Genomic DNA, 14,998 nt, shown 5'->3' on the forward strand with positions numbered 1-14,998 from the left:
AAAAGTTCTAAAATCTACTGTGAAAAACAAGGCTATGACAGGTTTATCTAAGTAATACCTCTTTTTAGAAAACCAGAACTTGAGAATGCCATGAATTTTCTTTTTTTTTTTTTGCACTTTTTCCAGTAAAATATTACTAAGGTCCAGTTGATGTACGATTTTATTATAACACTGTAACTGCAATCCTGATTCCAGAGGTGAATGCTATGGCATTATTTCAGCCATCCCAGGTTCAGCAATAGCAATTATTAGGAAGTCTAGAGACATTATAAAACTGAGAACTATGTAGCCATGACAATTTCTAGAAAGTACCATTACTAATAATATTACCAATAACGTTGGGATAAAGTACCAAACTGGGTAAACCTTTGCATGCAAATATCATGAAACAATAAAAGATTGAAAGCCACTAGTCACAAAAACTTGTCAGGCTCACATAAGAGACTAGTAAGGGTAAAAAATGTAGTATTTCAGTGAACTTCCCACAATTTCCCAAGAAATATGTGCATGAGTGCAGTTTATAATCAATAGTGTTGTAAAACTATAGTAAGTGAAATTTGGAACATTTGGTATTTAAAAAGTAGCAACTAGAAAATGAAAATGTTAAAAAAAAAAAAAGAGAGGAAGAGTTTATCTGGGATCTGGGTTTTTTCCTAAGCCAAGACAACCATATGCTGCACCAGCTGAAAAATCAAAGTGATTTTCAGTGTCAGCCTCAGGCACTGGTAGGTCTCAGCATTTCCAAAGGTGCAACTAAATGGTACTGATGATAGAAAGGAGTAGTTTTAGATCCTCTGAGAAATCAGTGCTTGCATAAGGAAGGAAAAACAGATAAAGAGAACAAGAGAATAGCAAGACCTACATCAGAGAAGGCACAATCTCCTGACACACTAGAGAAGACAAGGCATTTCTGGATATTTTTGCTGCAAGACAACCTAACAGCAAAAATTCTTATCTGCTTAGTAGCCACTAATTGAAGTTTAGACTTCCATTTAGGGAACTCTTTCCTTGTCTTGCCTTTTCTGATCAATTTTCATCCATCTTTTATTTTTTTATAAAGGAATATACATAGTGAGCGTGACCGAATAAAGAGAAGACCAAGAAGATCTATTTTGCCATGGCATCTACTTCTGTTTTTCTAAAGGAGGATAAATTGAAAGGCATTTCTTTTAAAATGCTGCATGAATGCCACAGCATGCTAAGTTGTATCTCATTTATTCATGCAACTCCTCATCCATGTAAAAGCTGCCAATATATGGCACACCTTGAAGAGTATTTCATACGAAGTAAAAGCTCTGTTAGCATTTAATCTTCTGCTTCACACACATATTTACAAAAATAACAAAGAAAGATGGGGTAGAACAACAGAGTAAGGGAATGAATGAAGGCGCTGTGTTCTGCTGTACTAGCACCATCACTGAGTTTCATTTTTTCTTTCTGATAAGGTTTTAAACACAATTTCACTACCAAGAATATGCTCACTGGTGAGAAATGTTATTCTGAATTTGCCACAGACACAGGTGTCAAAATGTAACAAATGTTTTTCATCTATACACGTTACAACTGTAAGTAATATTATTATGCATCTCATTAGGGGAAACAATAGTGCATTATATTGTGAATCTACAGACAGAGTCCTGTAGGTGACTACAGTGAATGCTTCTCAATACTTCTCTAAGATTAACATGATCATCTCTACATGTCTACTCACATCGCATTTTATCATATTCTATAGCATTCTACTGCTCCTTACCACAAAATTTTAAATAATACCTCATTAATTCTGTGTAGTACACAATGCTTGTGTAGACAGCTAGTCACCTCCCAGATTGACTTTAAAAGTATCAACATCTGAGGTGCATAGCTGAAGGGGAACAGTATCCCTCTGCCACTTTAAAGTCAGAAAACTTCCATAAGTGTTAACAACTACCAGGAGTATTAAATGCCTGGTACTGGCTTGTGAAGTACTGGGAAAAAGCAGTTTAGGAGAGAGAAGGGCAATAAGCTGGAACTAGCATTGGGAAGTTAAATTACTCCCAGCCCAGAACAAATTAATTTCTGGTGCCTGCAGGGAAACCCAAAATGCCATCTGGCAGCAGGACACAAGCACTGTGCATGTGTTACAAACACACTGCTCAGGACCACTGGAGAATCAGCCATCAGGAAGAGACCAAAAGGGCCCATTTAGCCTATTCTCCTGCCCCAAAGCAGGATCCATGCTCTTTATGTCATTCCTGGCAAATATCTATCGTGTTGTGAAAATTCTTCAAGCAAAAACCTATTCCAGTACTTCACTATCATTACTTCAGTCCACCTTTCTCAGAAAAGAAAATTACTCTGTCCTCTGCACACTAGGTTTTCGAAAACTTACCATGTTCCCAGGCAATCTTCTTTTTTTTTTTTTTAAAAACTTAGGAGTCTGATGCACTAAAGATTTTTTTAAACATTAGGCTTCTGACAACTTGAGCCACTCTTGCAGACTCTCATTCTTGCATTGTGACCAAGGCAAGGGCAATAGTTACTCTGAGCATGCAGAGTAAAACAGGACTTGAATAAAGAATTGCCCTCTATTGCATAATTAGGAGATCATGCTAGTGCTGTAGGAGTTTAAGAGCCACAAAGACAAAATCATTTAAATGACAAGATACTTTGCAGCAAACGGGCAATATAGTTTTTTCCAGCAAACAACAAATGTAAACTAGGAAGAGAGGGGAATGCATCACATCATGTGACATAACAGGTTTGGGGTTAGAGACCCTCTGGACCTTATCATACCTTCCTTGAATATCTTTTGTTTTTTGACTCATCCTACCCTCAGAAACTTAACATCACAGGTACTTATATTGCAGAAGAATAAGTTTCTAAATAAGCAAACAAAGCTAAAACAAAATTGTAATCTGTGTACATCTAGGCACAGAATATTAGAAACATTTCCAATAATAAGTTTTAGAAGTTTTGTTTTTTATCATTTCTTCCCTCTCTCAGCAAGAAAAGTACGCTGAGACAATTAAGTAATACACAATTAGTTATCAAGAATTTGCAGCTTCTTACTCACCGACTGGAGACATTTCTGGGACACTGGCAACGTAAGGCCCATCCAGAAACTTTGGCTCATTGTCATTAATGTCCTGCACTTTGATGATGAACTCTGATTCAGGCTCTAGTGGTTTCTTGGTGTCAACATCCACAGCCTGAGCCCGGAGTGTGTAGAAAGGCTTTTCTTCTCGATCTAGGCTCCTTATGGCATGAATGTCTCCCGTGGTCTCATCAATGGTGAAAACTGTGCCTGCACCATCTCCTGAAAGGGTATATTTAACACTGCCCACTCCCTTGTCCAAGTCAGAATGAAGCTGGAGAAGAAAAAGAGCAAAAGAGAGGACAAAAAAATTAATGGCTATTCCTAGGCTACACAGCAATTGTTTTTTTTATTGTAATAAAAGACTTTGGAGGAACCAATTTCTTAAGTCTTTAACTGCCTCTAATTGCATGGAAAACTTGTGGGTAGTATGTTATGCAAGACTTTTACTCCTATCTAGTACAGCACACACTTGCTGCAGTTCAGTACCTAAAACTGCAATGAAGCAGGGCTTCGCATTTGTTATAAACTGAAATTTAAGACCAAGTATGTAAAATCACCTGTAGCCACATCAAACAAATGTGAGATGACATAAGAGAGTGGCAAAAGCTTTCACAGGCATTTGGTTTTCAGAGAAGAAAAAGGGAAATATCTAATTATTTCAAGAGCAAGAGTTTGATGGCATCTGAAATGCAAAGTCAAACTTGGTTAAAGAAAAAAATATATACACCTCATGATTAGAGTAAGTGTTAAACAGCCTTTTACACAAATACTTGATCCTTTACTTTTGTCTTTTCTGAGATAATCAGACTGCAGACTGTGATTACAGGAGTTTCTTGCTCATTTTGAAAGAGTACAGAACTCAATATTTTCTGCCTTAAACACCAATATGCACATTTTTTTCTGGCTATTACTCTGATTAATCTCAAGATATAATTTAAAAATAAAATAAAAAGCTTGAATTTAACTTCTTGGATGTTTTTGTCCCTTTAATCAGTGCCTATCCTACAATAAAGTGGACTTAAACATTATTTTAAATACAGGATTCTTTTAAATCCAACTACAGTATGGTGAATTTCTTTCTCAGATCCTTTACCTGCTCCATATCCATCCTTTAAATACATCTAAAAGCTTTGAAAAGATACACAAGGTTCTATCACTGATGCTGAAATAGCTTTTAAAATATTCGTAGACTTTTCCCATCTAATGAGGACTAAAAACATCTTCTATAATGGCCACTGGTTAGAATGGAGTTTTCAAGAGTGAATTCTCTTTAGCTGAATTGTAAAGGGATTATGGATACAGACTTTATTTACATGATGTACGGCCCAAGGTGAAACACAATAGAGGAAACATGGGATATGAAAGGAGATTATGTAGAAAATGAATTACTGAGAAACTAAATGGTTTCTGGTAATGGGGCAAGAAGCTAAGCTACAGAAAGGAGTTAAAGGCAATTACTAACATTTATAGCTATTGACTTGAAATTGAAAATAGGTCTTTGTGACTGTGGAAGAGGTCGTGGTTTGTGGCACAGAGCGAACACAGGCTTAGTCTCCTCTTTGTCTACTTTTTCATCTCATCACTCTTGCTCAGTGAATATATTAATTTCTGATCTTTCATCTAGCTGCCCCCCACATGTGATTTTAAATTGTCTCTCCAGTCCAAACTAAAGTATTTTGCTTCCAAGGTGTTAAATATTTCCTTGCTTGCAAAATGAAAAGATAATGTAGTCTGAGATAATTAATATCAATTTTCTTCCTCCTTATTTTAAATTAAATGGCTCAAAACTTCCTGCTGTTTCATTACACTCTGCTTAGTAAAAACTTGGTATTTTCCTTCCATTATCATTTAGAGGCTTACAGACACACATCAAGAGAATAAAAGAATCAAAATGATGATGAGAAAGGTTGAAGAAAAAAAAAGTCAGAAATTTAAAGGGAACCAGAAAACTGTTTTAGCAGTATCCCTATATGAAATAAAATTTTTGGGCTTCATTGTGAAGACTACGTTGATGCATACTCCTGGAAGTCATAATATCACAGAGCAAAATAATGCAATTATGAGACAGGAATTTGTAAACAGGGAAGCTTAACAAGATTACTCCCATCTCCTGTCATTGGATTTGGCACTAAAGCTGAGATGGTTGGGTGTGTTTCTGATTGCCAGCTGTAGGTTTTGTGTTCAGCTGGTAACAAATCAGGCTGTATTGCATGTCTTATCTGAGCCCTTGGATTATACTAGAGAGAATCAATTATAGTTGCTTCTCCTAGCTGGAGAAAAAGCAGGAAAAGCAAGGGCTCCCAAAACAAAGGAAGACTGAAATACAAAGACTAGACTAAACACAGGCTTTTTTTCCAAAATATATTGGAGAAAAAAAGGTTTACATCTGGTAGGAATAGCAATTCTATGGTTGCAGCTGTATTCACTGGGCTTCACAAGGATCACTCAGGTGGAACCATTCCACCTATTTCAGCAGAGCTGCAATGCTCTGCAGTAGCTGGGATGTATCACGTTGTATTTGTTCACCAAATTTGCTGATTTTGACATAAGTTTCCTAGATGACACTGCAGGGCAATGTGCAAATGCATGCTTATTTGTAACCCACACCAAGCTATGCAATTTGTGGGTCAATTCAACATTGAACAGTGTCAAATTACTGCAGAGGAATAGCTGATTGATTAATTTAAAATTAACTAAATTCTCCAACAATAAAGGGAATGCAAAACTTATATTCAGATGCAAAGATGAAGAGCAAGAAGCTGGCATTAGCTGTACTTACACAACACTAGGAAATAATCCTGATTTTCAGCGCCTGAAATTTTCCAGAAAGCAGTTTAGGCTAAAGAATAAGTGCTTGCTATTGTGTCTTGATTTATGCGCTACAAGCTGCATTGCACTGGAAGAAAAGACATTTATTTTTTGTGCTGAAAAACAGAAGATTTGTGAGAGACTAGTTTTTCTGACACTGTGTCCACAGCAATTTTGGGTTTCTATCCCATTTCACCTTCTTGCTTGCACTTATTTTTTAATTCTTGGTCTTCCGTTATTTCATTAAAATTAAAGGGCAAGAGAACAAGTGCTCAGATATTACCTACTTCCTCTCCCCACAAGGTGTTTACATTCCAGAATCACCTGAATTTACTGCAACAAGGTTGTACAAATTATTGGATTCACACGGGTTGTCTTAATTTTATGCTTTCTCTATAAATCTTGAATATTAAAAATGCAGCAGAGGCTTGGAAATATGAGGGATTCATTTTTATCTTTGTTGAAATCTACACTTGTATTCTACACACAGTTTAGTGTCAGATCTTTGGGCAAATCTACACCAAGTGTAAAACTAATAATTTCTTGCAGCAAAATTCTGTTAGTGCAGAAATTCATGAACATTTTTCCACGATGGCAGAAAAAGACATATCATTTGATAATTCTTGCTAATGTGTACAAACAATAACACATATGGCAAAGGAAATTACTGATTAAAAAAAAAATCATGAATAATAAGATGGAGACTATTGTAAGATACATTGCAGAAATCTATGCAGAAATTATGGCAGCATTTTTGAATCACATCCAGTACCAGATGCCAGACTGAATCAGTCTACAAATCCATGTGATCTAGCAATCTGCTTCAGCCTGTAATAAGCTGAATGCTAGTTTGCTTCAAAGAGGATGAAAAGTTGATAACAACTCTCTACTAGCACATCTGGGAGAAATTATTTATTCAATTCTTCTGACAGTTTCTAGCAAGAAGTATGATTGTTTCTATTTTAGTAATAAATTAAGATCTTACTGCTTCAATAACTCAATATTATCAGCTCTGTGTCACTTCAAGAATTCATACACCTGTACAGATAATTTCAAACTACATGAAAGACCAGTAAATGCATTAGGTAATGTACATCAAGAATGGGGCTACACTCCTAAGTAAATTGAGCATTGCAGGAGTATGGATCAGATGTATTTGTTCCTCAGTGTCCTGTGGTGCTGATTTTCCCTTCAGTATCCTATTCATCCGATGCTCAACTATTCACCTTCTCTTTCCTTAAATACTTCTATGACTTCTATTAATACAATGATTTTGAAAGTCAATTATCTAAATTCGCATACATTAGTAAAGAAATTGGAAGCAAAAGAAGCTTAAAAAATTGCAAAATAGTCTACTTTAGAATGAAGCAATCACTCTATCCCACAAATCATGCCAGAACAAGGGCTATGACATCAGCCACGATTGCTGTGATCTTGATTTCACAGCAATGCAGACATTGAAAAGTTTTTGTATGAGTTGACAACTTCCCTTTCCGCATTTCCCAAATGTCCAGGAATGTATAAAACTCCTAAACTGATATATTTACCCTATGATACACTCAGAGATTCTACACCTTATTCCACTGCCAATTTCACAGCCTGGAAAAAAAATCACTGTCCCAATTACTTGCTACTAGTAAACCAGTTTAAATGCTATATTGCGTGCCTATCTGGTCTAAAGAAATGGTAAATATTCCAGGCTATTAACCATTCCTTGCTTGCACAACAGTGTTAATTATACATCCCACATCTGTATCTTTACAACATTTTTCTTTTTGCAATATATTTTAGGACTTTACTCCATTACATTCTCTTCCTGCACCTACTCGCAGGTATTACCATTCATTCTGTAGCCACCAGATCCTGTAGTGTCTTGGGTGAGATGTGCAAAGAATACTTTGAGAAACCAGGACAACATTCAGCTCCAATATTACCTGAAGATACAGAATGATGACCTGAACTGAGGAAAGGAAAAAAAAAGGCCATTTTTGTGCAGTTAACATAGACCCAAGCAGACCCATTTTGGCAGATCTCTACTGAAAAAGTGTGTGTTGGAACAAGGATACCCACTACAAGAGAGAAGGGTGTAAATGAGTCTGGAGACTTTCTATTTGGAAGGCTGCCCTTTTAAAATATAATTATTCTACACATATTTTCTCTTGGCAAGAGCTCTATGGTCTATACAGATTGCAAAGCTTCTTTTAAAAACTGATAATTAGAATCTGATGTAATGCTTTCACACAAATATACTTATTCCTTCCATCTAAAAATACATAAATCTTGAAAATTTTCCTAAGATTCAAAGGGGTAGGGGGGTGCCAGAGACTTTAATTCAGAACATGGAGAAATTAAAAAGAAAAAAAACTCAAAACAAAACAGTGTTTTGTTGCTAATCAAATCCAATAAAATAGCTTTTATTTCTTTCCCTCTCCATCACACACACACACACTCACACACACCACTGCAGAGGACATTTAGGGACGAGGTCAAATCTGCTCACAACACAATCAGAGCAAATGTTTCCTGATCCTAAAAGTTTGGATTACCTAGGGCATCTTCTAAATAATAAGTTAACATGAATTAGTCATGCAGACCAAAGCTTGTGCTGAGAAGGGTTAGGACGCTACTGCAAATGGGTCAGATGAATCACAATAGGTATATGGAAACAAGGAGCAACTAAAATCACAGAATCAGAGAATCCTTGAGGATAAAAAAGACCTTTAAGATAGATGAGTCCAACTGCAAAATGATGAGGTAAAAGAAAGGTGAACAAAAGGAGAAAAGAATGGTTTTTTTAAAGGTCATTTGGAAAAGAACAACTTTCAAAGCTGAAAATTATTTGTACTAGGAAGAGGTGTGTTTTTTACTAGCTTTGTAGAAGCCTTTTATAAGAGACTTCTGTCTGTGAGCTGGCTTCCTGAGCACTATGAGAATTTCAAACAATAACAAATAATAATATAATTAAATAATTTAAAATGTCAATTAAAGGACACATATGTATGTGTGTGTACAAATATATGCAAAAAATTTAAAAATATTATTTGAATTAGTAATCTGTGCATCTCATCATCATGATTAATTTACTTAGTGTTCTATTTCTTTGTCTTCTTTTTTTATGTTTAGCAAAATATCTGCTTCCAAGAATTGACACTTCTATAGTCACAGTGAAAAAAACTCACTATATTCCTTTGATGGAATGCCATATATATAAAAATATTGGTCAATGAAAAATGCTATGCACTAGTAAAACAGTAAAAGAATAAAAATTTCTTAACAATGTCTTAATATTATTTAAATATACAAGTAATTATACACATAAGTTACAAGTTGCATAGATTTCTGATGATTATTTCTGCATCACGATTTCAACTGGAGCTGATGCATACAGAAACACAGTGTTTTGCTCTGCCCTCTTCAACTTTAATGCAAGAATCAACATAAAAAGTAAGCTTTAAAATTAAATTATTCTTATTGATCTCATATAACTCCATGTTACAATGTGCTCTGTGTACACATGTTGATAGGGTTCAGTTCAGTTAAGTTGATTGTCATTTTAGAGAAATGTTCTGCAGAATGGTGACAGCTGATAAGAACTTCAATCTGTTGAGGTCTCTGGGTATAGTCACTGTCAAGTAACAGCATAATCACAGGTTCCAACAACAAATTCCAGTATTGGCCATTAGACAGACACAGGAGACAAAATTTGAGGAAATTTATCAACTTCCAATTTCTTCTTTATCTAGTTCAATTTTATATATCCTTCCAAAGGATTATGAGCTACAATGTAGTGTGAAGCTTCTGATAACAGCTCAGTGTAAAAAATTCTACCATATTATTAAATTTTTCTAATGTTAGAATTTTTCAAAGTACTTTACAGGAACTGAGGAGAGGATTGAAAGTGCAACTCTCGCAATCCAAAACCCTTAATGCATCACATGGAGAAAAGTGAGGTTGTGCCAAGTATCCTCACACATAGATGCAGAATTTCTTTCCACTACCGTGCACCCAAAATTGGGGGTAAATAATCTTCTTGGTTAAAGGAGGCTTTGGAAGACATCTCCTGTTACTAATGGATGCATTTGAGTTGGCATCAGTGGGACTGGTTTGATCTACACCTGTGAAAGCACTGCTACTCCCTCTGTACCCATGCCTGACTGGAGTCCCTGGGGTTAAGTCAGAGGATAATGTTGACGTCCAAAACTCAGAAATGAGGGAAGGGAATTTGCCACAAACAGGGCCCTGGGGAAAAAATAATCCCAGCCTTAGGCAGGAGATATTTGTATTCCTCTTCAAGACAACATTAATTCATGGATTTCAAAAACTAAATGAAGAAAAAACAGCATGACAATTGAATTCTAAGTCTTGCTATTTAATTGTGAAAGATCAGCAAAATGTTCAATGGCATTGCTGTAATCAATTAAAATTGTAAGTATGAAGGGGTGGTGATCTTTTTAGGTGGTGATTGCAGTATTTCTTTTTTGAAAGAGGAATCACTATCAGAATATCAAAAAGAGCTTCATGTCTCTAGATAATACGTACTGACAGCAATATATTATGTTGCATTGTGTTGCCTGCTGTATCTCTTCTACAACACATATAAAAGATCAGTGCATGAAAATATTAATAATGCTGTATGAATAAATACAATAAAAATAGACACTAGAGACTTAAGAAATCTTTATGCGAATTTTTTAAAATGTAACCCAAAATTTCTAAGACACCTATTAAAGTAGAGATTATAATTTCTAATGACTGTCTACTTATGTTTATGAAGATAGTCTCTCTGCAGATCACCAAATAACCACTGTTCAGAAAGTTGAGAACAAGCAGAAACTTTATACTGTAGTGTCACTGAAATGAAGCTGTTGGAAAGGTTAGAAATTTTCAGTTTAGAATAAGTTGTTTATGCTCCTGAAATTACAAAATCTGTTTTCTTTCTAGGTTGTGTGAATGTGATCCAGTTTCTGTAGAATTATAGTCAATAGATCTTTTAAGCTACAAGGTATAAAATCCTGGTTAGTTACTTGGACTTTTCTACACGTAATAAATACCATTATCATCAGAGGACACATGCTTTACTCCTCATTTCACCTAACAGTTATGACATTATGGACTTGGGTTTTTTTTTGAGATTTAATTTATGATGGAAGCTCTAGCTACAGCCAGTCAGTTGCATGTGATTTTTTTTCTCTCACAGGAGTTGCCCTACCAGTGCTAGCAGGAATATCTTGTGTGATAGGGAAGAAAGTGTGGGGTGTGCCATTCAGTTTCTGAAGTGACAGACAAAAAGACAGCTGCCTGTTGACAACTGCCATGCTGCTGGAAGAGATCTTGACTCTGAGCAGCTTCCCACCACTTTTCTTGGTGGTATTCACTTCTCCACCCTAAAAATCTGGAGCTAATTGAATTCTCCTAAAATTCTTTATATCCGACTGTCCCATCTAGTTAGAGGAATTGAATAGGTGACTTTTGTAAGCCTGGTTCTTTCAAATTAATTATGGAAAACACAAATTTCCTGCTGGAGTTCCTCTTCTGAGGAGGAAGCAACCTGTATGAGGGATGGTAGTTGTGAGGCAGCATCCATTTCCATACCACAGCTGCAGCTAGGAGAAGAAATACATCTCCAGCTATGCAGTCATAAATATATAAAAGCAAAGTAGTCACAAAGTAGTTATCTCCTACTCTTCATCAATCCCTAACACAGAAAACCCTACTTAGAAGTTAGCTGACCTCCACAGTCACATAAATGGTGCATGTGACCACACACAGAGTGAGTCCCAAGCCTGACTGCCTTCCTGAATCAGCTGTGCAAAATATCCAGAGATAGCTTCTCTGTAAAGCCAAGGGCTCAGTAGCATTCCTAGAAGTCCAATTAGGCTTCCTAAACTAGGTTTATTCTACTTCAGGAAGTCACAATTTTGTGATATGCAGAGGCACGGAAGGACACATAATTATACACACTCTCATTGCCTTGCCCATTAGTCTAAATAAGCTGAATTTTTGAATTTTTTCTGTGCCCAAGATAATAACAGAAATAATAATAACAACAATACTGATAAATACACAACTTTTAAGTACTTCAAAAAGTCATAAACAAAAAGTAATAGGTTCTTGAAGTTAGAACATAAAAAGAAAGACTAAAACTGTAGCAAACACATGCCTAGAAATGTGTGTTGAATGAGAATCAGTTTAAATTCATTGCATGTGTAAAGTTAAAAGATTATAAACTGATTATAAAAGCTTATGCTTAATTTTATACTGATTGGAACCTTATTTAGCTTCTACACTTTCTGCTATTTTCTGATTTATATCAGCCCTTTAACTCTAGATGGAACTTGGAAGGGTTTAGAGTAAAGGTCTACTAAATTCTGCTGGTGCTGATGAAGCTTTCTTCATTTTTATCCTTCCTTTAATTCATTTTTCTTTGTTTTTTTTTCAAATATTTTTCTTTATTGACCACCTAGCAAATGAATGTTAAAATCTTCCTTCCTCATGTATTTAAATTTCATGTTAAGTTAAATACAAAAATCTTGTTTCATAAATCACACTTGCTGTATAGCTCTGTCAGTTAAAGTGTCTCTTTTTGTTTGATAATGATATACTAGAAGAGGTAGGGAATGACAGAGTAGAAAGATTTTACCTCAGCCTGTCTATCACTGTGACAAGGCATACTATCATAAACTGTTTGACCAGTTCTCTTTCATAAATAGGAAAAAAAGAGTTCCATCATAGAGGTGGAGAAAAAAAAAACCCCACATATATTAGAGAGATAATTGTAAGGAATTTACAGGGACAGAATTTTATGAGTGAAATATGACATATTTTGAATTTTTAATCTTTTTTTCTTAAGCTGGCCCAAAAAAATTCAGGCAAGCATTCACATTACAAGACACACAAAAATATTGCAAAATAATCCAGCAAGCATGAACAAATAATGCTTAATGTGCACGGAATATGAGGTACAGCAAAGAAACTGAACGGGCTCTTCTGTGCCTTATGGATCAACTCTAAGAAAGCACACCCCCTGAATAATGTTCTGTCAGCAAGATTTCCTCAGAACAATATTTTTAAAGGCTGTATTATCACACAGCAGTGTTGATTTTCTTCAGGTTCCAGAAGTAGCATAGGAAAGCTTATGACACAGGTTTTTTTGGCTTTTTTTTTAAGGTTTGAGGTTTTGCAAAAATGGCTAAATATTTTATTTTAGTGAGTTCTTTTGACTAATCAACATTTGCATGGGAGAAAAGTAGGTTCTTAAGACACAGGTAAAGCATCAGATAGAGTTTGTTCTTCAGGCTTGGATTACTCAAAACAAGCAGCATTTATGTGGAGCTATACAGAAGTGAATCAAATCCCAGAAATCTTGTATATATTCTAAGTTATGGATACATTAATATTTCACATATCGTTAAGCTACAATGTGTAAGAACATTGGTATGCCTTCTTTTTAATAAAAATGTCACACCTATGTACTAACAAGCAAAAGAAAAATATCTTTCACAGCTCAAAGTTACATCATTTCTGCTCAAATAGAGCAGTTTAATTATAAATCTGAATATGATTGTCTCTGCTGGATTTTCTCAATTCAATTTTAAGAAAAACATGTTGAGTTTACATACAGTTACATGCTAGCTACAGCAATCACTTTCAAGATTTACTCATGTATTAAATGGATAAAGTCAAATATTCCTAAGAATCCATTGAGAGTACAATACGATAGATTAAAAAAACTAGAAAGCTTTATAATTTGGAACAAAAATTACTGTATGGCTGATGTAAGATATCTGTTTTTTATATCTGTGGCTGTACTTGTGTTTTATACTGATGAAATGGAAGAACAACCATATCTGCTGCTGCTATTGGGAGTGGAGAAGGAAGAAAAGAGCATAGACTCATTTTACCCCAAAGACAAGAGGGTGGGAAGGTTATTCCTACAGAGAACTTGGAAGAAGCAGGAAGTGAAGTAGAAAAATTGTTTCTGGATGAGTTTATATTCCATTTTTCACTCAAAACTGCTCATTGAAAGAACCGAGATGTTAATTTGTTCCTATCTTGTATTTAATTCTTCTAGAAGTCCTGGGAAAATCAGTTAACAAGGACAAAATCTCTCCAGGGTCCAGGGAAGTGTAACTGTGTCCATAAAGCCTAAATCTTGGACTTAAGAAAGCCAATGGAAAACTCCCGTTGTTTCCAATTTTATCCAGTAATAATCAAGGCCTTACAAGAACTAGCAGAGAAGTCTCCTGCAGAGTATTGGCAGGGTTCTCTCCTGCAGACTGAGAGTAAACATTTTCTATTGTTTAAGTTCATGCACTTAGGGAAATTTTCTTTTCACCTTTAAGTTTTACCATACTAAAGATCTCAAAATGGAAACAACACAAGTTTTTTTTTTCTTGTGTGGAAATCATTCATCATCTCTCCCCCTATCCCTCCCAGCCCTCCTTTTTCACTTTCCAGAATTTCAAATACCTCAAATAGTAATATGCAATTGTTTCAAGATTCAGGAGTAGGATAAACTTTATCAAAAAAATGCTTTTGCTATTTAACACTAACCTTTGTTAGACAGAAATTACTGTGAAATCCTTTCAGTGGTGTGGGAGTTAGTTGTGATGTGGCAGGGCTTTTATCCATCCATAAATGTTTACAGAAGTCAGGCTTCTTTCACTGACAAATATTGCAGCTATTGGTAGCTAAATTCACCTGCATTTGAAGCAGCTGTTAATTACGATCAAGGAAGTGATATTCACAAAGGGAACCAATTTTAGCAATTTTCCTAAAAATATTCCTGTGATAAATGACACATGCCCTTTTTGAACATAAGAATAGACTTATCTATTAAATAATAACATATTCACTGGCTGTAGACCTTCTGAGCATCAAACATCATCTTTCTTTTGTTGTCTGCCTTTAAGCTTTTACAGATTTCATCATCATATGACACTTCCCAAATGTAGAAACCAGGACTGTGGAAAGTGTTTGTGCCTCTTCAAAGAGACTGTAAATACTTTACTTACTGAATAATAGAAAATCTCTATAGTGAATAAGGCACTTCAAGAAAATATATAACCTAGTGATGTTAATTTTTGATTATGCCTAAAAGACGTATGTATA

The 14,998-nt window shown here is 35.3% G+C and overlaps 1 protein-coding gene across 2 annotated transcripts in view; it reads right to left on the reverse strand.

Moving 5' to 3' along the window:
• Positions 1 to 14,998, reverse strand: part of CDH12 (cadherin 12) — a 529,539-nt gene that overhangs the window by 122,049 nt on the left and 392,492 nt on the right. For both annotated transcript variants that reach the window (XM_054284703.1, XM_054284702.1), the window contains one exon: positions 3,056 to 3,350. In XM_054284703.1, coding sequence (XP_054140678.1) covers positions 3,056 to 3,350 — 295 coding nt within the window. The remainder of the gene's footprint in view (positions 1 to 3,055; positions 3,351 to 14,998) is intronic.

The sequence above is a fragment of the Melozone crissalis genome, unplaced genomic scaffold (genome assembly GCF_028551555.1).
Source record: "Melozone crissalis strain CALT ecotype California unplaced genomic scaffold, PUWL_Pcris_2 ptg000042l_1, whole genome shotgun sequence".
In the NCBI taxonomy this organism is placed as follows: Eukaryota; Metazoa; Chordata; class Aves; order Passeriformes; family Passerellidae; genus Melozone; species Melozone crissalis.